Source organism: Miscanthus floridulus, chromosome 15, assembly GCF_019320115.1.
Source record: "Miscanthus floridulus cultivar M001 chromosome 15, ASM1932011v1, whole genome shotgun sequence".
Taxonomy (NCBI): Eukaryota; Viridiplantae; Streptophyta; class Magnoliopsida; order Poales; family Poaceae; genus Miscanthus; species Miscanthus floridulus.
Window position 1 is genome coordinate 26,522,682 of NC_089594.1, and position 21,756 is coordinate 26,544,437.

Consider the following 21,756-nt stretch of genomic DNA (forward strand, 5'->3'; position numbering starts at 1 on the left):
AGCTAATCTGGTGTGTGGAACAGTGCGGCAACAAAAAAAATCAGTCAGTCAAAATTGATTTTTCCCCCTTTTAGCTAGGAGTTTTTTTTTTTAAACCGTTACTGCACTATTGGTCGTAGAAATGGGGCATTCTAGATTTTTAAAAATCATAAAAGAAACTAAGGGGAAAAAAGATATGTTGCAGGCTTGCAGCCCTGCGTTGGTGTGGAAACTGCCGTTTAACAAAAACAGATTAGCAGCAAACACGATGAGACGCTGGTCTCGGCGACACAACACAAATGAAGCTAATACGCTGCCGCGACCCATCTCCTGAGTCACATTGCAAGAGATCGTTAAGGTCAGTCAACGTGACACAGGTATATATTTACACGGAAAGCACGGAGCAGCACGATCAGTTTCTCTACTACAATGGACACGCTAGGTATATTTACACACCCTAATTGAACTGCAAACAGAGGCCAACAACACCTGGTTAGCCACTTGCACAACACAGATCAATCTCTCTACTACAATGGGCACGCTAGGTTAAATAACGCCCACAGCAGCTTCATCGAAAAAATGCTGCACAACTACTAGTCTACTACAATGAGTTGGCTTGGCTTATAGCCAAGGTTTATTAGCCTTGCTCTTCACAGCAGCAGTTGTGTCCTTCCCGTTCCTGTTCCTGTGCAGCGCTCTTCCAAACTTGCTCAGGCTATCCCTTGCCCTTGTGTTGATCAGTGTCGGCCCTAGGGGGAGGGAGGTGCGACGGCCGAGGGCCCAAGCAGGGGAGGGGCCCAAGCCCAGGTATATAAATTTCCATGCCCTATAGTCTATTAGGCATCAGCAAACTAACGAGAAGAGAGACAAAGAACTGGCCAGCCGGCTCAAAAAGATCGGCGGCCTTTCTAGCTTTGTTTCCCAGTTTTCACCACGGCCCGCCTAGGGCAGAGTGGAGGCGAGGAGCTGCGCCACAGTGATGATCGCAAATTGCGACTCATGAGTTTGCAACGCGCTCACGCGCCGACACCCGAGTCCCGACGCACACACGTGGAGTCGGACGAGGCGACGAGCCGCACCGCCGAGTCCAAGAATGGCGCACGACGGCGGCGACCAGGACCAGGCAGGGCTCGACGACGACATCTTGGTTCTTACCTTCTTGCGAATTGCGATCAGTTGTTTCAGTTCATGTACAGGCCCTAGGTATTTTTTTTACTTGTTCATTTTTAATCCAAATTAATTATTTCTATACTATTCCAGACTTCTAGTACTTTGTACTCGTATAGTTATGTTTTTCTTCTAATTTAGTCATGTTAAATTAAAAATATATTATTGGATTTGTTTTTCCCTTTACAAGTAAAATTGACGTCTATATAATATAAGATTTTATACATGATCTAGAGGGGCCGTAACGACGAGCTCGTGAGAGGTCCTCAAAATCCTAGGACCGGCGTTGGTGTTGATGGGCTGCTGGCCTCGTCTTGATGAGTCCTTCAGGACCGAGCGATCAGCGTTTGGCTTCACAGGATGACCAACTTTAACAGCAATTGTGTTCTCTTTGTTCCTGCGTAGCGCTATTGCAGACTGGGAGCGAGGTTGACAAATTCCTAACAGAAGAGAATGAATCATGAGGTAATACACAAATAAAATCTATTAATCACCCAAGTGCCAATTAAGTTTTGTTTTTGGTTGCATGCAGTTAACCAATCCAAAACTCGGTAATCAACATCTTTTAACCTTTCGGGTTTCAACACATAAAATTCTTTTGAACAGTTTTGTCTGACAGTAGTTCGGAAGTATTAGTTTTTTTTATTTTATTATATTCTTCATAAATATATTACAACATAAACTAGAACTCAAAATTCCCTTTAGCGAACCTTGTACTGTGTCGAACCAAGGAATTTTAAATGCCAAGAGAAATACTAACCATATGAAGAAAAAAAAATGTAGCTTCTTCTTAATGAAATGATACGCAGATCTCCTGCGTATTCGAGAAAAAAAAATACTAACCAGATCTAGAAGATTCTTCAGCAAATTTAAATGAGGGTAAGCCATTTGGTAGCTCCAGTTCTTCCTGGCAATAATTGTCCTTGGGCGAAAGGGCGGTCTTGCTCATCGCAGATCCAGTACGAACAATCCGACTGGTGTCTGTCTCACAGCTTAAGCTGTCTTTCTCAACTTCATCTCCATCCAACTCAGGATCAAGTTGCCCATCTGGAAGAAACTTTAAGTGGTTCATCAAATCCTTCCATAGGAACAAATGAATCATAGCTATGTGGGACACAATCCAGTTGCAGTTTTAGCAGATAAAATTAGAAAATTAATGCACTGGAACTAATGAGGCAGTATATATTGTAATATAAATGCATTGTTTTTTAACACACAAGGTAGTGTTATAGCACTGGGCAGCTCATCCACATGGTGCTTATTAGAAAGGTGTCTCCCATAGTTTTCTTGCTCGGTTGAATTCACTTAGCACTCTCCCTTTGTAACTTAATACAATACATTAGCTGGAGAGGCTGTAATACAATACACAAGTGACATTCTGTATGCTCGCACAGTCATCGGGTGAACATGCAAAGAAATCTCCCAGGACATATCTATCTATCTATATCTCTTACAAAGCTAATCCCCACTACATCTCTATCTCAACATGCAAGCCATCCATATCATTCTTCACTAACTATCCATATTATCTCTCACTAATAGTCATGCCATCTCACTAACTTCCAATCTCTTAATTGCAAGCTATCCACATCATCTCCACTTAATTTCATTCCAAATTTTTCGTAATCCCAGCAACGTGCTGGGTATCTTCTAGTTATTATGTTCTTCAAATCCCATCTTCAAGTTCTTGAGTAGTGCTGGGGTGTACAATTGGGGATTTTTGAAGCGGTATGGATGAAATCATATGGTATAATAAAAGGAATCATGATTATGTCGTAGCACATCTTTGTTGTTGGCTGATCATATTCAAGGTGAATTTTGTCGATTAGATTAGCACCTGATATCTCTATTCTCTAGCTTGTAGATACTTTTGACAAAATTTATAGTTTTTTTCTCCATGGTCCATGGTCCAGTTTGGACATAAATATAACTCCTTATGCATGAGCTGTCTGGTTTTTCCTTTAATTGTGGAACTGTTTTTTTTTTCTTTTCAGAATTTCTTCAATGGAATTAGTACAGCAGTTTACTTTCAGTCATGAAATACGAGGCTGTGTATTTGACCTGTATTATACAGTACATGGTTGGATCACTTACTATTTGGTCTGCATTGCTTGGTTCAAATTGTGGTATCCTTAGAATTTAGCAGTTATATATTTCTCTGTATTTAGCTTCTTCCTTGAAGCTGGTTAGATGGACCATAGATATTGGCTCAGTCCTAGATGATACCTATGGGAATGTCGAATGTAGTTTACTTGTATTAGGTGGAGAAGGTTCAGGACAGCACAGTGAAATGCAGCCCATTATACTCTTGCATATCTGGAAAGGATTAGTTGTGTTCACTAAATTGTTAACCAAATGTGGATAGGTACTGAGCTGGGCCTATGTTTTTTTATAGGGAATACAAGTGTATTTTCTTCACCTTCACTTTTTTGCACATGAATTGGTTGTATCATCCATCTGAGCTACATGGGAGTGTATAAGCACAGTGTGAGCAGATAGGAGAGGGAATTAGGAGTTTAAGTTTGAGCATATCTCTGTGCCACAACCTACTGATGTAGCACGATCAGCTGGAAGTCAACCTATAGATGCCATTGCGAGTGTGTGACAGGTAAGACATTTCCATGATCATTTTGGGACAAACATGTTTCTTGTCTATTGGTTTGTATTATTAACCATGTGGATGGCTGTTGCGTAGTGTCGTTCCTGTCTTCAGGCATCAAGCAGAGCAGTTTGCTAAGCTCTGTAGTCTGTCGGCTCTACTGACTTACTAGTCAACGTGCTAAGGCAGTTCTAAGTTGCTTTCTTGTTTTACAATCGAGGTTTCTGCTCTTCTAGATATTGACACTTGTAACTAGCATGAATATGTTCCTTCGGGCTACATGGACATAAAGGAAATATCATTGCTCTCTTCCATAGAGGATTATATTACATGTGGGCCGGGCCGGCCAAATCCTTTTTCCCCGTCGCGCCAGCCCGCCTGATGCGACAGCTCACGTTCCACCACGCCAGCTCGGGTCAACGGCGGACGCCAGCGTGGCACCCCTTTTCGCGCCAGTCATGTGGCGCGACAGTGTGGTACTGGCGGGTACGGCCGCCGGAGCTTCTTCTCCGCGGCAGCGTCCAGAGAAGCTTCATCGGGTCTTCCCGAGTTCCTCCTCCGCCTTCTCTGCGAGTGACAGCGCATCAGGGCGAGAGAGGAGAGGTGGCACGAGACCAGGCAGCTGCCGGAGGGAGGGGAGGAGGGGGTCAGGGCCTCAGGGGGCGCAGCCGTGGGAGGCAGATTGGGGGCCGGGGGGCGGTGCTGACAAGTGTGCAAAAAAAAGCACTGTTAGTAGCCTTTAATCTATCCATTTTTTTAATCAGTGTTAACGTAATTGCCAACTTCTAATTAGTGTGCTGCTGTGCGGCCATGGAGAAATTGGTTTCTATCCAATTCAGTTCCCTATGACAGCTTATACACAACTTAACTGTATGATCATGTATCCCCCTTTCTCCTTGGTCGGGACATGTCATTCACTATGCTTGCAGAAAGGAACTCTCAAACGAAAAGCGGAAACAGCTTTTTGAAGCTCTAGTTCGGAGATGTATAAGTACTAAATGGAGATGGATTGGCACAAGAAATTGTTGAAGAGGTCGCTGCAGCATTCACCGTTAGTACCCGAACAGTTAAGCGTATATGGCAATGTGCGAGACAAAAGTTTTAAACACGGTTCGAACAGTCAGGAATGCCTTGCTTCGTATCTGTTCAGGAGTCATCTTTCTGAAACATATGACGTTGAACCACTATCGTTTTTGCTGAAAAGAGTATCAAGGTTGTACGTACTCCCTCGTCCCCAAATAAATTAATTCATAAAATTCATGCAAGTAAAACTATCTTAAATTTAACTAACTTTATAGGAAAAAGTAACAACATCTATAACATAAAATAAGCACATTATGAAAATATATTCTATAATATATGTAATGATACTAATTTGATGTCATAAATCTTGATGTGTTTTCCTATAAATCCAGTCAAAGTTTAAAAGTTTGACTTAAGACAACTCTAAAAATCCATTTATTCAGAGACAGAGTGAGTATATACTTCATGTGAATGTGTGCTGCTACTTGTGCATGTCATTTTGGGAAAACTTAGTCGTAGTAATGAACTGCCATGTAAATATCTGTTGCTAATGTTGCCCTGCTTCAAGTGGTGAAGAGCCATTTTTTTTCTGAGCTTGTCCTCTCCCTTTTAGAATGCTCATTATTTAATTATATATTTATATGTAATTGATGGGTAAGCTGGACCCTACCAAGGGTAAAATTGGAAATGAAATCTTGGGAAGCGTGTAGTGCCAAGTATTAGAAAATTTAAAAGTGGTCAAAAGTGACCAGTATTTTGAGACGGAGGTTAGTATATGCAACATCACTTTTTCATTTGACATGATTTTAGCATATTGTTCCACTTGATATTGGATTGGCAATGGTTTGAAAGTTTGACTGCATGCGATTTTGCAAAAAAGTGGTAGAACAATGAGTGTGATGCTATTTAGACATACTTTCAAGTTCTGCAGTGTATTTCAGTTTAAGTTCTTAATTCTAGATGGGAACCAACTATTGGTGGTCATTGTTGTCGATGTCATTAAGTAAAGATATGAGAAAAAAAAAACATCTGAGCAGCTTCAGAAAATTACCACTTGGAGTTCTTATGCTTGGTGACAAATTCCTGAATGTCACTTAAAAAATACTTTCTTCAGATTAGTCATAAATTTTCCACTTGGATATATTGAGCATTGTTTCGAATGACTAGTGCGACTCGGCCCTAATTGAACCACGACCCTTTTAGTTCAGCAGTTAGTAAATTGAAACTCTTATACTAGTTAGATCTATAAATATTTGTATTTTTTTATAAATGTGCTGCAAAATTGAAAAAAAATGAGACCATGTCATCATACATATATGTAGCATTCAGTTATGAGCTTTAGGTCATGCAGGGATTTCTTTTTTACCTGTTGCTGATCATTACAATTAAGTTCTCATATATTCAGATTTGCTCCTGACATGCATCAATTCGTGACTGTCTAACATGCAGGGTCAAATAGTTACTCTTGCCATGTTCAGCTTAGAACCTATCCTCTTTGCTAATGCAATTTGTAGTGGCTACTGAATTGTTCAATGACACATAACCACCTCTATTAATAGGGATGAAAACGATAGGAAACGATCGATAGGAGACCAAATCACTTTCATTTTCACATTTTTTTCCGAAAACAAAATCGATACGATATTGTCGGAAATGAATACGGCACCGATATTCCGGTAATTTTGAAAACGATAGTAGTCGATCGGAAAGATACATCGATAATGATCGGAATCCATGTGAACGATATCCTCGAAAACGATAAACACGCCAAACTGTAGCACATGAGAAGAGCCATGAAACTCGACATATCTCACATGACAATAGTTATAAATAAAGCCACAATTGACAAGACTACAAGCTAAAACCACAGTTCACACTATCTTAGGTCTCAAACAAGCTAAACCTCAGAGTTATGGTGCAGTACGTGATTGACTTACTGCCTTCTTATTCATATACGGATGAAATATTTGCCGTATAGTTCCTCAAAAAAATATTTGCTTTATGTGCTTGTGTGTGCAGATGGGATGCTTAAATGTGGGCCAACTGGACCTAAAGTATATGCATTATATAGTCTATAAATAAATTAGGATTCAAGGCCTTTGAATCGGTAACTACCAACGGTAAATTACCGGCTAAATACGGCAATCTTCGAAAACGGTCGGAAGAGGGCAAAATTGTTTTCGTTTTCATCTCCGATTATTTTTATCGTTTTCGTTTTCATTTTTTCGATTATCACTACCACTTCCGTTTAGGCTTGAAAACCAGAAAAAAAAACACGAAAACGATCTCCAAAAATCAGAAGTTATCATTTTTGTTTTCATCCCTATCTATTAATATGTGTTTCAGTGATATGTGTCCTTGAGCTATCAGCGGGGGAACCACTTCACCTGCATGGACTATCAAATGCTTCCCTTGTGCCTTGTACAGTGCTTCAGTTAGAAGTCTGTAGATCAGTTTTTTAGAGGAAAAAAAAAGCCTTGCAGGTAGTATAGCTCTTGGCCTTAGGTGAAAGATAGAGATTTGATGTGTACTGATTAGTAATTGCTACATCCAATTTGGTGTTATCAAATGAGTCAGTGGACTCTAAAATCTATCAAATAGCTACTCTAGGAGTCTACTCCTGCATGCTACGTTCTGACAGAATGATTTCTCTGGATCTGCATTACTACAGATGATGCACTTGCGATGATTTGGGGTTTGTGAAATTCCAAGCACTGGTTCTTTCCTATTTGCTGGTTGGTTTCTGAGCTGATTTAGGCTGACTGGTGCTGGTTTGTTGCTGTTGGCTGGCTGATTTGGGCTGGCTGAAACCAACAAGCGAATAGCCTGGATGACATGGGCTGGGTTGCAGAAGACTTGGAGCTCATATTGCCTTTCTCTCATACAACGATTCACAAGGATTACATGGTAGAAACATAGATAGTTTTCCTTCATTTTGCTTTTCTCCTATTTGTTCTCTCTACTCTGCCTGTATCCACAGCAACATTGCAACATCACTTTGAGAACCATGTTGAAGAGTTAGTTGTACAATGCCCTGGTTTGAGAAATGGTTATTAAAATCTGCCTTTTTTTGGCAGAGGATCTAATCAGGACCTTTTCCCTTTTTCTGGATTCTGGGTGCAATCTTGGAGATTTCACTTGCATCGTTATGATACTTTTTTCCCCTTTTAGATGCAATTCTTAGCATGCTAAATTGTTCCCAATTACATGAGCATGCTGTTTAAAACAAATTAAAACCCAAAATGAAAAGTAAACTCTAAATATAATGCGTATACAGGACCACATATTTGAAGTGCCTTGTAAGTGTTGATATATGAAGTTTGAGTTTCCATTACTGGTAATTCTATTTTTTATCAGATGTGTTGTTCCATGTGCCCCTTTTTTTAGTTCTCTCGCTCCTGCATTGACTAGAAACTTATGTCTTCATAGTTGCTCTTGCAACAGCTATAAAATTTTGTATTTATTAGTTCTGAGAGAGTTCTGCAAGACTGCAAGTTATCATGCCCAAGAGAGAAAGCAGAGTTGTAGATCTGGAAGCATTGATTTGAAGAATGACGAAGGTGGCATAGAAATGTGTTGTTTAATTCGAACATCAGCACAGCATTGCCATTAGCGGAGCGGTTCAAACCCCAGCATGAATAAGGCACGCTGATTGCGATCCCCATTGCAAGAGATCGATGAGACCAATCAACGTGACACAGGTATATTTAAACGGAAAGCACCGAACAGCACGACTGGTTTAAGCTAATTAAGATCCAAACAGCGGTTAACACCTGGTTAGCCACTTGCATAACACAACTCGATCAATCTGTACTACAATGGGCACACACACTAGGTTAAATAATGCACGCAGCAGCTTCGTCGCAACACGCTGCACAAATACACAGGACCGTTTTCCGTGAGATGAACACCTAACTTTCAACCAAAGGTTGAACACAGACACGATACACTAACAAACGAACCACGACCTACCATATGTCAGTGCTCCCTTGGTCTTCCGCTGATGGGCTGCAGAGCTCGCCTTGATGAGTCCTTACCATCAGCATTCGGCTTGACAGGATGGCCAGCTTTAACAGCAGGTGTGTTCTCTATGTTCCTGAGCAGCACGATTGCAGATTGACTCATGCTGTCCCTAGGCTTCGGACGAGGGGCGCTCATAGCGATGTAGCTTCCTTTTACGGTGCTGGAAACTTTGAAACTCTGCAGCTTAGTACGGAGTTCATCTATACCAAAAAAAAACATCAGTGAGAAATTGAGCAACACATCATGTCGAAAGATATGAACAAGTCAGGACCAATATCATACCTATTGAACCCAAGTCATTGTTCTGAAAATATGCAGATTGTTCAGATCTTGGAGCAGGAAGATCATTTGGGTGATTATCTTCATTGCCCTCCAGCTTATTGTTAAGCCGCTCATCTGGAACTGGCAACACTGATGCTTCTGCAGTAGGGATCAGACCTATTTCCATTTCTGACTGTTCAATCTCTACAGCTTCAGGCACACTGCTAGACGGGATACCAGGAGGGGTTTGGTCTTCATTATTTTGATTGTATTCCTCATGATCCTGATAGAGCGGTTCAATATTACAAGTCACTTGCATACTGGTGCTTTCATTCACATGCTGCTGGCAAGGCCCTGACATAGTAAAAGCTAGAATGAGAGAATACACAGAAGAAAATTTTGCAGATAACTTTGTTAAAGTCTATGTATGAGTCAAGATTCAAGAATATATAAGAACGAAATCATTATAACTAACCTGATCCTGAAAGACTCGCACACTGAAATTTCGCGGATTCTTCAGGAGATTTAGGTGAAGAAAGGACTTCTGGGACCTCCTGTTTCTGGCAAGAGTCTATATGGAAGTCTTTGGGCAATGGGTACAGATCCCATTTGGCTGGCCCAGTACAGAAATTTTCAATTGTGTCTTTATCACAGCTAAAGCTGGGTTCCTCACTTTCATCACTCATCTTAGTGTTAAGCTGCTCATCAGGTATTTCTGACATTCCAGCAACCAAGGGCGCCATCATTGAACTTCCTATTCCTTCAATTGGTGCATCTTCAGTCATGTTTTCAACAAGGGCTTTTGGACTGAATTTACCTTCATTAGGTTCGTTGCACTCTTTATGATCTTGATGGACCACTTCGGTACCACAACTAAATAGCCTGGAGTTTGCTTCAATTAAATGCTTCTGGCTGCGAGATTGACAAATTCCTAACAGAAGAGAATTAATCATGAGGCCATACACAAATAAAATCTATTGCTCCGCCCAGTGCCAAATAAATGTTGTCTTTGGTTGCATGCAGTTAAACCATCCAAACTTCGGTAATCAATACCTTTTACCATTTTGGGTTTCAACACATAAAATTTATTTGAATAGTTTTGTCTGAAAGTAGTTTGGAAGTATAATGGTTCTTATATTTTATATGCTTGACAAATTACAATATAAACTAGAAGTCAAAATTCCCTTTAGTGGACCCTGGACTATGCCAAACAATACAGATATCAACAAAGCATCTTTCCCTCAGCGAGCAAACAAGTTCAGGCTTACCATGTCCATTGGAGTATGATTTTTCTTGGAGGATATCACTATCTGAAGTAGGCATAGACTTTCTTTCCACTTTCTCCTCACAAACCACTTCCACGGCGGCAACAATATCCCTGTGGTACAGTGATTGTCTGATTGCAAGGTCAAAAAGACTAAAGGAGAGACCACATATGGTTCATAACATTTGCAGCTTTAGTAATGCAAAACAAAATTACCTTTCAATAAGATGGGCATCATCAGCCAAATCAATCTGGACTGATGTAAGTGAACCTTTCATGTGGCTAGACCTCAAGAACCCTAGGTAAAACAGTATCATTCAGTTATTTCTATGTGAGTTATGAGGATTAGACAGGATGATGTTGCACGACATGAAGACTTAATAAATGAGAAGTTTGATAGCACACAAATAAAATTTACCTCCACTTTCTTTGACTTGCATGGGAACAGACACGCAACTCTCTCTTTCTTCATGTCTGCTGAGATCTCGACAAGGACCTTGGTATGTATCAGGTTCAGAAGAAACATGTGTGTCAACTAGTCTCTCAACATGGCAAATAATACGTTCATCCCTTCCGCTCTCAGCACCTGGAAATGCAAGATTATCTTGCAGATCAGACTTTTCAGTACTTCCCTCCGAGAAAAGAGACTGCAGGTCCATGACTAAGTGTCTGGGATCTACCGAGCTAGTTCCAGTATAATTCTTCATTCTGCACACTGCTTCCTCAGACAAAGCACCTTCATATTTATAATCAGGAGTTGCTAAACTTGATGAAGGATTCCCAATTCCTGATACATCATTTTAAAAAATACACATTAATTGATAACTGATAGTTTAAGACGGCTTCAGGTTCATAAATCACATGAAGTTACTAACCTGCTACACCAGAAAAAATTGTCTTCCCAAATATAGTGCCTTGAAGAGATGATTCCACTGAGAAGACATCTGAAAGCTCTTGTCGTGGGTAATGATCCTTAGGATAATCTTCTGGTAAACCAGAACCAGATGGAGTTCTTTCACCAACAACGGCCACAATAGATCCATTGTCTGAAGTATTACAAACATCTTTATCACAGTTAAGGCCAGATACTATAATGTTTGGGCTTTCCAGCTTGGGGTTAAGCTGCCCATCATTCAAATTAGACCTCTCTTCAGATGGGGGCAGCACCTGTCCGCTTTCTATGCACTTGGCAGTAGCAGCAGCCTCAACAATATCATTTGTGCAGGGTTCAGAAGCAACTTGCTCTACCCTATCCACATTGGATCGATCTTTATGATTGTGACCCTGACGCAGCATTTCAGTATTGGAACACCCAATCAGTTCATCCGAGTGAGACAGATCAGAGCTATGGTGTACTTTAACCCGTTGTTCAACATTGATTGATTCACTATCTAAAATGTTACCAATATCCTTGTTGAAGTAAAGACCAGATTCCACAACTTTTGCTCCCTCCAACTTGGAGTTAAGTTCCCCATCTTTTAAATTTGATCTTTCTTTACCTGAGAGTAGTACAATTCCCCTTTCTATGTACTTGGCAGAGGCATCCTCAATAATATCTTCTGTGTCATCACTGCATTGATCATTATGACCCTGATGCAGCACGTCAGTATTGGAACCCAAACATATCTCATAGTTGTCACTGTCAGGAGTGTGCAGTGCACTGCTCAGTACAGCATCAGTAATACCATGTGCATTGCCATCTGCAGTAGGTTATGTATAAAAAATATAGTCAAATCTAAAATATATCCAAGAATGTTTTTAGTCTTGAGAGACCACTAATTTTCTGTATAAAGAACAAAGGTCTAGAACTGTAGAATCAATAAAGGATGTACCTGGCCCATTGACATTTGTTTTCTCAGATGAAGCTTTAAGCTCTTCAGAATGGACAAACTTCTTACTTCCTTCACCCTCACAAGCCACTTCCTCAAAATTAATGACCCTACAAAATTGATTTCCCATCTTAAAATAATCAAACACATACCATTCCCATTACATATGAACTTTTAGTGGTACGACAAAAAAATATGCTTACTCCTTTATGTGCTTTGCATCCAATGAAAAGACTGACAGGACCCATTCTTCATCAAGGTTAGCCTCTGGTAATCCTAAAAAATGAACAGTTCTTATGGGTACCACTTAAATGGCAGGAAATACCTCATTTCTATAGGTTTGGAGGAATCCAAGGAAATTATGAAGGGGGTACTATAGAAGAGGGGAAAAAGTGTGATGTCTATACCTTCCATTCCAATATCTTGCAGGGATGTTCGCATACAATCATCATTTTTGGAAATATCATCGTGTGAAAAAGGTTCTGACACATGAGTATTTTCGAGTGCAGATTTCACATGGCAACCTTTTGAATCATCAAATCCATTTTCAGTATGAGCTGTTGCAGAAGCAAGTGCACCATACCCCACAGATTTGTCTATGCTTTCCTGCGAGAACAAAGACTCCAGGCCAAATGGTGATTGTCCTGCACTTGGTAGAGGTCCCGTGTTCCTTGAGGGCAATACTGTTTCCTCAGGCAAATCACACTCATGCTTACACTCTGGTTTTGCTGAACATAGTGAAGGTTTCTCGAGGTCACCTGGGACACATTTATACATTATTTGCAAACAACACTTAACCCGATAGTACAACTGGAACTGATACACTCACTATTTACTTATCCAGCCACCATAAAATGGATGCTTACCTTCTTGCCAATCGCCCTGTTGCACCTGAATTATAGCCTGTTGATTAAGAATATCTGCAACAAGCCTTCCGTTCTTTTCAGTAATGCTACAACCTGATTCTGTACCAGGACTAGCAAGTTCATTGTTTAACTTCATGTTTAGGTCAGTCTTGGCAGGAATATGCTGATCATTACTTTTCTCCTGAGCTAAAACTTCTGAGAAAGGGGAAAGGATACATTACAAATTAAAAAAATATAAGTGACAAATTAATATCAGAAACTCTTGTGTAGGATTCATACCTTCTGCGACACCCTCATCAACATCAAGTTTCTTGCCAGCATCACATTCAGTAGGTTACACGTCATCTTCCAGACAATCAGATCGCACATAGAAACCAGGTGTTACAGGGGTGCTAGGTTTGTTTCCACCATCAAATGTGATGTCTATACCTGCCATTATATGATCTTTCTGGGATGTATGCATACAATCATCATTTTTGGAAATACCTTCATGGTGTGAAAAAGGTTCTGACACAAGAGTATTTTCAAGTGCAGACTTGACATGGCAATCTTTTGAATCATCAAATCCATTTTTAGTATGAGCTGTCGCAAATCTCATAGATTCATCTATGTTTTCCGGTGAGAACAAAGACTCCAGGCCAAATGGTGATTGTTCTGCACTTGATAGAGATCCCGTGTTCTTTGGGGGCAATACTGTTTCCTCAGGCAAACCACATTTATGTTTACACTCTGGTGTTGTTGAACATGGTGAAGGTTTCTTGAGGTCACCTGAGACACATTTATGTATTATTCTCAAACAACACTTAGCCAGATAGTACAACTGGAACTGAGACACTCACTATCCACTAATCCAGCTATCATAGAAATGGATGCTTACCTTCTTGCACATCACCATGTTGGACCAGAATTATAGCTTGTTCATCAAGATTATCTGCAACAAACCTTGCGTTCTTTTCAGTAATGCTACAACTTGATTCCGTACCAGGACCAGAAAGTTCATTGTCTAACTTCATGTTTAGGTCAGTCTTGGCAGGAACATGCTGATCATTACTTTTCTCTTGAGCTTCTGCTGAGAAAGGGGAAAGGATACATTAAAAAAAATATAAGTGGCCAATTAATATCAGAAGCTGTTATGAAGGATTCATACCTTCTACGACACCTTCATCATCATCAAGTTTCTTGTAAGCATCACATTCAGTAGGTTGCACATCCTCATCTTCCAGACAATCAGATTGCACATAGAAACCAGGTGTCACAGGGGTGCTAGGTTTGTCTCCACCATCAATTTCTACAGCACTGTTTTCTGCATTTCTGGAATAGCTTTCTTTGCACTCTTCTGCAAACATTAACTCAAGATCAAATGACGAAGGTCTTCCATCTGATGAACATCCCTTATCAGCATTCACTACTGGAAGACTAGTATCGACAGCAGCACCTTCCAAGTGCAGACTTGTCGAAAGAGGGTTCCCTATGCTGCGCCTGCTGGGACATTTCCCCAGATCAGCAGCTCGAATGCTTTCTTCAGCAACTGCATTGCAGACAATTTCTGGATTAGTATCTGATTCTGATATTAGCAAGGCAGCTTCAGAAACTGATGAATCGTACGATAGCATTAGAAAATGACAAAGACCACTGGCCAAATTTTTTCTCAGTCAGCAAGGCAATGCATTGTCGAGGAGTTACACAAGAACCAGATGTTGTGTTCAGAATAGAAAAAATAAATAGCTCAGATAGTATAAGAGAACAAATGACAATAAACCATAGGCCTAGCTGTGTCTACTGTCAACTGAGTTCAATATGCACTAGACATGTGTCTACTGTCAACAGAGTTCAGGATTCTTCAGTGGTTACCCATTTCGATATTTCAATTTTGCTCCATTGGAGATAGTTAACATGGTTTTAGCAGTAGCACTGAGCCACTAACGCATATGAACACATGACACAATTTTGCATATTTTTCTCTATGCTCTTCAATAGTGAGAGCCATTGGCAAAACATCTGAAGATTATGCAAGTTTACCATAGTGAATTGAAAAATCATGCAACAAGATTAAGAAGTAGTACAGATCTTTTGAAAAAAAAACAGTGAAGAAATTATATGGCAGGTTTTGAACTTCCAATGAAATTGAAAATGCAAGTACCAATCAACTGGCACAGGTGAATTCATATGTTTAACAGACATTATCTTCCAAATCAGTAAGTAGTTATGGATACAGGATCAATTTGGTTGTGCCTTTACCAGTCTCTTCAGCTATTATGTCAGTATCATGTTGCAAACTTTTGGCGTAGAGACCAGTGGACATGATATCAGCTAGGTTCTTTTCCCCAGACTCGCTTGCATTTGCTTCCAAGCCAACTCTCCCTTCTCCGGATATAGGGCTTCGCTCTTCACAATCTCCAACAGTATTTTCTATATTTTTGGAATAGCTTTCTTTGCATGCTTCTACAAACAGAAGCTCAAGACCAAATGACGAAGGTCTTCCATCTGATGAACATCCCTTATCAGCATTCAGCACTGGAAGAATACAATCAGCAGCAGCACCTTCCAATTGCAGACTTGTCGAATAAGGGTTCCCATTGCTGACCCTGCTGGGGCATTTCCCCAGATCAGCAGCTCGAATGCTTTCTTCAGCATTACATTGATTTTCTGGATTAGTGTCTGATTCTGATATTGGTGGGGCAGCTCCAGAAGCTGATCAATAGTATGATAGCATTAGCAAATGACAAAGGTCATTAGTGAAGAGTTACATAAGAACCAAAAGTTGTGTTCAGAATAGAAAAAATTAAATAGGTCAGATAGTTATGAGACAACAAATGATAATGGAACCTAGGCCTAGCTGTTGCAGATAGAATAAACAGAAAGGCTATTAAAAATAATTAGAAATACATGTACCCTCAATTTGACATAGATGAACTCAGTACTCCCTCCATTCCAAATTATAAGTCGCTTTGACTTTTTTGGTACATATATTTTGCTATGTATCTAGAAATAACATATGGCTAGATACGTAGCAAAATGGATGTACCAAAAAAGTCAAAGCGACTTATAGTTTAGAACGGAGGGAGTATGTTTCGAATTGGTAAATGAAACACAGTGCAGACGACACAACTTTTCATCATCACCTCCCAGATCCGTAACAAGTTGTGGAACAAGTATTAAGGCAATATTACCTTCACCAGTCTCTTTAGTTAGCACATCAGAATCATGTTGCAGATGTTTGGTGTGGAGATCGTTAGAAAAGATGCCAGTTAGAGGTTTTCCTGCAGATTCACATGCACTTGCTTCCGAACCGACGCTCTTTTTAACAGCTACAGGGCTCACTGAATATTTTTCTCCATGCTCTTCGATAGGGAAAGCCATAGGCCAAACATCTGGAGATTTTGCAAGTTTAATGTAGTGAATTGAAAGTCATGCAACAAGATCAGTAAGTAGTACAAGATCTTTAGAGAGAGAAAAACAGTGAAGAAATTATATGGCAGGTTTTGAGTTTTGACCTTCCAATAAAATTGAAAATGCAAGTACCCATTAACTGGCACAGGTGAATTCAGATGTTTAACATACATATTATCTTCTAAATCAGTAGGAGTAAGTAGTTATGGATACAGGATTAGTCCAGTTGTACCTTTATCAGCCTCTTCACCTATTATGTCAGTATCATGTTGCAGACTTTTGGCGTAGAGACCAGTGGACATGATATCAGCAATGTTCTTTTCCCCAGACTTGCTTGCATTTGCTTCCAAGCCAACTCTCCCTTCTCCGGATATAGGGCTTTGCTCTTCACAATCTCCAACAGTATTTTCTATATTTTTGGAATAGCTTTCTTCGCACGCTTCTGCAAACAGAAACTCAAGACCAAATGACGAAGGTCTTCCATCTGATGAGCATCCCTTATCACCATTCAGTACTGGAAGAATACAATCATCAGCAGCACTTTCCAAGGGCAGACTTGTCGAATAAGGGTTCCCTTTGCTGACCCTGCTGGGACATTTCCCAAGATCAGCAGCTCGAATGCTTTCTTCAGCATTACATTGAATTTCTGGATTAGTATCTGATTCTGATATTGGTCGGGCAGCTCCAGAAGCTGATCAATAGTATGATAGTATTAGCAAAGGACAAAGGTCGTTAGTGAAGAGTTACACAAGAACCAAAGGTTGTGTTCAGAATAGAAAAAATAAATAGGTCAGATAGTTATAAGACAACAAATGATAATGGAACATAGGCCTAGCTGTTGCAGATAGAAGAAACAGAAAGCCTATTAAAAATAATTAGAAATACAAGTACCCTCAATTTGACATAGATGAACTCAGTATGTTTCAAATTGGTAAATGAAACACAGTGCAGACGACACAACTTTTCATCATCATCTCCGAGATCCGTAACAAGTTGTGGAACAAGTATTAATGCAATATTACCTTCACCAGTCTCTTTAGTTAGCACATCAGAATCATGTTGCAGATGTTTGGTGTGGAGATCGTTAGAACAGATGCCAGTTAGAGGTTTTCCTGCAGATTCACATGCACTTGCTTCCGAACCGACGCTCTTTTCAACAGCTACAGGGCTCACTGCATGTTTTTCTCCATGCTCTTCAATAAGGAAAGCCATAGGCAAAACATCTGGAGATTTTGCAAGTTTAATGTAGTGAATTGAAAATCATGCAACAAGATCAGTAAGTAGTACAAGCTCTTTAGAAAAAACAGTGAAAAATTATATGGCAGGTTTTGACTTTTGACCTTCCAACAAAATTGAAAATGCATGTACCAATTAGCTGGCACAGGTGAATTCAGATGTTTAACATACATATTATCTTCTAAATCAGTAAGTAGTTATGGATATAGGATTAATCCAGTTGTACCTTTATCAGTCTTTTCAGCTATTATGTCAGTATCATGTTGCAGACTTTTGGCATGGAGACCAGTGGACTTGACGTTAGCAAGGTTCTGTTGCCCAGGCTCGCTGGCATTTGCTTCCAAACCAACTCTCCCTTCTCCGGATACAGGGCTTTGCTCTTCACGATCTCCAACAGTGAAATCAATTGATAAACCATCTGGTGATTTTGCAATGACAAAGGCTGCCTTTCAGTATATAACAAGACAGTAATGGGCAAAGCTAATTACAACATCACAAAATCAATAAGGTGGTTATATGCCATCTGGTGATTTTGCAATGACAAAGGCTGCCTTTCAGTATATAACAAGACAGTAATGGGCAAAGCTAATTACATCACAAAATCAATAAGGTAGTTATATGCCATCTGGTGATTTTGCAATGACAAAGGTTGCCTTTCGGTATATAACAAGACAGTAATGGGCAAAGCTAACTACAACATCAAAAAATCAATAAGGTAGTTAGATGCCAGCTTTTGAGCATACAAAGAAGATCAATAAAATATAATTGTGGTGATGATTGTCTACAACAGATAAATTGGACATAGCTAAAGCCTATAAATTTGGCAATGCAGAAATAAATTACCTAGCATGTCATTAGCACCCATGTTAACCTCACCTTTGCTCATCAATGATTTGTCCTCTGAGGCATCAAAATTGTGTAGAACTAGTCCAGCGATGCAAGATGACTGGTCTAATTCCCCACTTGTTTCAGATAAATGGCTATCAACAGCCTGAATGTCAGAATGTTCCTGCTTACTCTTATCTGAACTTTCATTTGAATTGTCACCAGATTCTGACCCAGGTATCACCACACGTACACTCTGCGCTGTGGAAATTTCTTCAGTGAGTGTCGCTGTTACAAGCAATGGTCCTGAAGAGTGCTCTTCTCTTGTGGCATTAACCTGACCAAATTCTTGAACTCTGCTACCAGACTCCTTATTCTCATGAGTAGCTTTGTGTGCATCCTTTGTTGCTTCCCTGATAATTATGTCATCATTTGCCTCCTTGACAGACCTCACTTCTTCTGAAGCAGTTGTCCGTCTCCTCTTTGAAGACCTTCCCTTTAAAGTTGTGGAATTTGATGCCTGCAGTGTTCCCCCTGTGTTACCTTTTTCATTTGAGATTTGTGCGTTCTGCTGCTTCCTGAATTTCTGTCCATCAAAATCCTCCATCTTCCTGGAATCATTAGCTGAAGAGGATATTTCCAGCGAAGAAATTTTGTGCTTCCTCAATTTCAAGCCCTCTTCACCAACTCTTTCTGGTTCCCGTGCAACTATTTCAGTGTCATTCATGCTCACTTTTTCAACTTCATTAAGAGCAACAGATTTACGTGTTGATCTCCTCATAGGAATTTTTGATATTTTTTCCTCATAAAGACCATTATTTTGTTCCTCAAACGGCACTGCAACCACAGACCGCCTTGATCGCCTAATAGGTTCCTTTACTTTCTGTTGCCTCTCATCATCTTGACATTTACCACTTTGAAAGTTCTCATTTCTGACAATTTTATTGTGATCTTGGTTCTCCTCATTAAGCATATTAGGAAGAACAGACTTCCGTGTTGATCTCCTAACATTCATCTCAGCATTCATCTCCACATCTTTGCCCTTAGCATTTTGAATTTCTTCAACAACAGCTTTAATATCTTTAACTGGCACTACAGGTTTCCGCATTGATCTCCCTTCATGTGCTTCCGTATTCTTTTCTGCAATGAGACCCTTCTCTTTCTTATGCAATTCTGAGACAACAGATTTACGTCTCGATCCCCTAACAGGTCCTTTAGTTGCTGCTTGCTTCACCGCATCTTCACTGTTAGCATTTTGAATCTTTTCACCAATACCTTTGATATCTTTAACCAGCACAATTGATTTCATCATTGATCTCCTAACATGTGCTTCAGGGTTCTTTTCTTCAATTAGATCATTCTCCTCTTTCTCAAGTGTAGCTAGGACAACAGATTTACGTGTTGATCGCTTAACTGGATCTTTAACTTCTGGCTGCTTCTCAGCATCTTCAGAATGATTTCTCCCTGATCGCCTCAATATGGGAGCCTTATTGGGAGCAGCAGTTTGTTCTTGATTTTTGCCCTCCACAGAAGATGAAACCTGTTGATGCCTACGAGTAGGTGGCCTACTGGGTTGCGTCTTGTTTTCCAGCTGCCTGGCAGTGTGAGTTTCGTCCACCATACTGTTGTTAACCTGGACAACTCTGCTCCTCAAAGACCTGGTGACAGGAGCATCATTTCTAGGCACATCTGAGACTGTAGGCAGCTCTAAATTTGTTTGTGCATCTCCGGTCTTCCTCCTCCTCTTGTTCTCAACGACAGTGGGTGACATTACAACAGGTGCTGTTGCGCGAGATCTTGTAATCCTAGCTGATACGTCCACCTGAGCCGAATTCTGCACATCAGGCTCACTGTCTTGAACCTCAGCAACAAGTTTATTACTACCACCAGCTGCTTTTCCCCTCCCTCTCTTCTTCTCAACAACAGGAGGCAACACAACACCAACCCCCGCCAAACTTGACCTTCTCGTCACTCTAGACAAAACCCCAACCTGAGCACTGATAGCGACACTCTCATCATTCTCCTGGTTCTTGCGCTTGCGCTTCCTATCAACAGAAACAGCCTCTCCTGCTTCCTCAGCCTCGGCAGCACACACCGAATTCCTCCTGGACCGCCTCACCGGGACATCTGCGACCACCTCTGCACAAATACTATCTTCAGCAGCAGCAGCAGCAGAGTCAGTACGGGCTTGAGCAGACTTTCCCCTTGTCTTGGGGGCAATAGGCGACCAGATGACCCGAGACCTCAGTCTCCTTGCCTTCCCTTCCTCCGCCGCAAAGGTAACCTTCTTTGCCTCGGCAGCATCTCCGTCTGTTTGCTTCAGACACCCCTTCCTCGCCAGCACTCCGGCCACCTCCTCCTCCGCGCTAGCGGTCCCCTACAACAACAAGGGAAATCAACCCAACAGCAGCATTAGAAGGAGCAGTACCGCGAAACATTTTCATAGAAAAAAAAAAACAAATCGAACGTGTGGAGCATTTCCACGAGCACTTGGCGGCTCAACCAGGATTACTGCCTTGCGGGGGTAGCGCGTGGTGTCCTCACCGAGAGTGCGGCTTCGAGACGAGCGACGAGGTCGGCGTTGGAGCCCCCGGCGGGGAGGCCGTGCCGCTTGCAGAGCGCCTGGAGCTCCCGCCGCTTCATCCCCGCGAGATCCATCCCCGCGCACGCACCTCCAGCCCCGCGGGAGATCACCACGGCCTGGCCATCTCTTCCTCTCCGGCGGCTCCGGCGGCTCCGGTGCGGATCCCGGTCTCGCCCGTTCGAATTGGCGGGCGGCGCGACACGCGACGAACTGCTCCCCCTGTCTCGTACTGTTGTTGGGCGGGACGGCGGCCGAGATGCCGTTTTTTGGGGAATTGAAGTGGGCGGTGGAGGTGTGCGTGGCGGCTCCTCGGGTGGGGGACCGAGGGCGCGTGCTCCTAATCCTCCTAGAGCGGTGGTTCGTACACTGACCGGTGGGGCCAGAGAGCGTGAGCGCGGTGGGGCCGCCGTGGCGGTGGGAGCGGTGCGGAGGCTTGTAGCGGAAGGAGGCGGCAGGTTTCGAATTTGGGAGTTCCCGCCGCCCACAGTGCGACGGCAGGCGAGCGGGCGCGCGGGAGCGTACTGCTGGGAATGCGAAGCGGTGTATAGCAGTTCCACTCCTATGTGGGGCCCGTATAACGGAACGGCACGGTCGGCCCCATGTGTCATTTGCCTGATGGTGCGAGAGTCTAGATGTACGTATATCTTCCTGTACGGCCTTGTTTAGATGCCATCTAAATTCCAATTTTTTTCACTCTCTCCATCACATCA

General features: G+C 41.5%; 1 protein-coding gene across 1 annotated transcript; it reads right to left on the reverse strand.

The window, feature by feature from the left end:
* Positions 1-8,486: 8,486 nt before the first annotated feature.
* Positions 8,487-21,327, reverse strand: LOC136507250 (uncharacterized). The gene is made up of 21 exons (XM_066502037.1): positions 21,007-21,327; positions 18,481-20,839; positions 17,864-18,055; positions 17,424-17,624; positions 16,634-17,092; positions 16,182-16,382; positions 15,250-15,702; positions 14,159-14,539; positions 13,889-14,080; positions 13,366-13,779; positions 13,012-13,203; positions 12,553-12,903; positions 12,349-12,421; positions 12,149-12,255; positions 11,192-12,016; positions 10,735-11,103; positions 10,533-10,614; positions 10,321-10,430; positions 9,528-9,983; positions 9,074-9,406; positions 8,487-8,991 (listed from the first exon to the last, which is right to left on the reverse strand). Exons 1-21 carry the CDS (start codon positions 21,118-21,120, stop codon positions 8,747-8,749), a joined length of 8,109 nt encoding a protein of 2,702 aa, XP_066358134.1. The 5' UTR covers positions 21,121-21,327; the 3' UTR covers positions 8,487-8,746.
* Between the last annotated feature and the right edge of the window lie 429 nt (positions 21,328-21,756).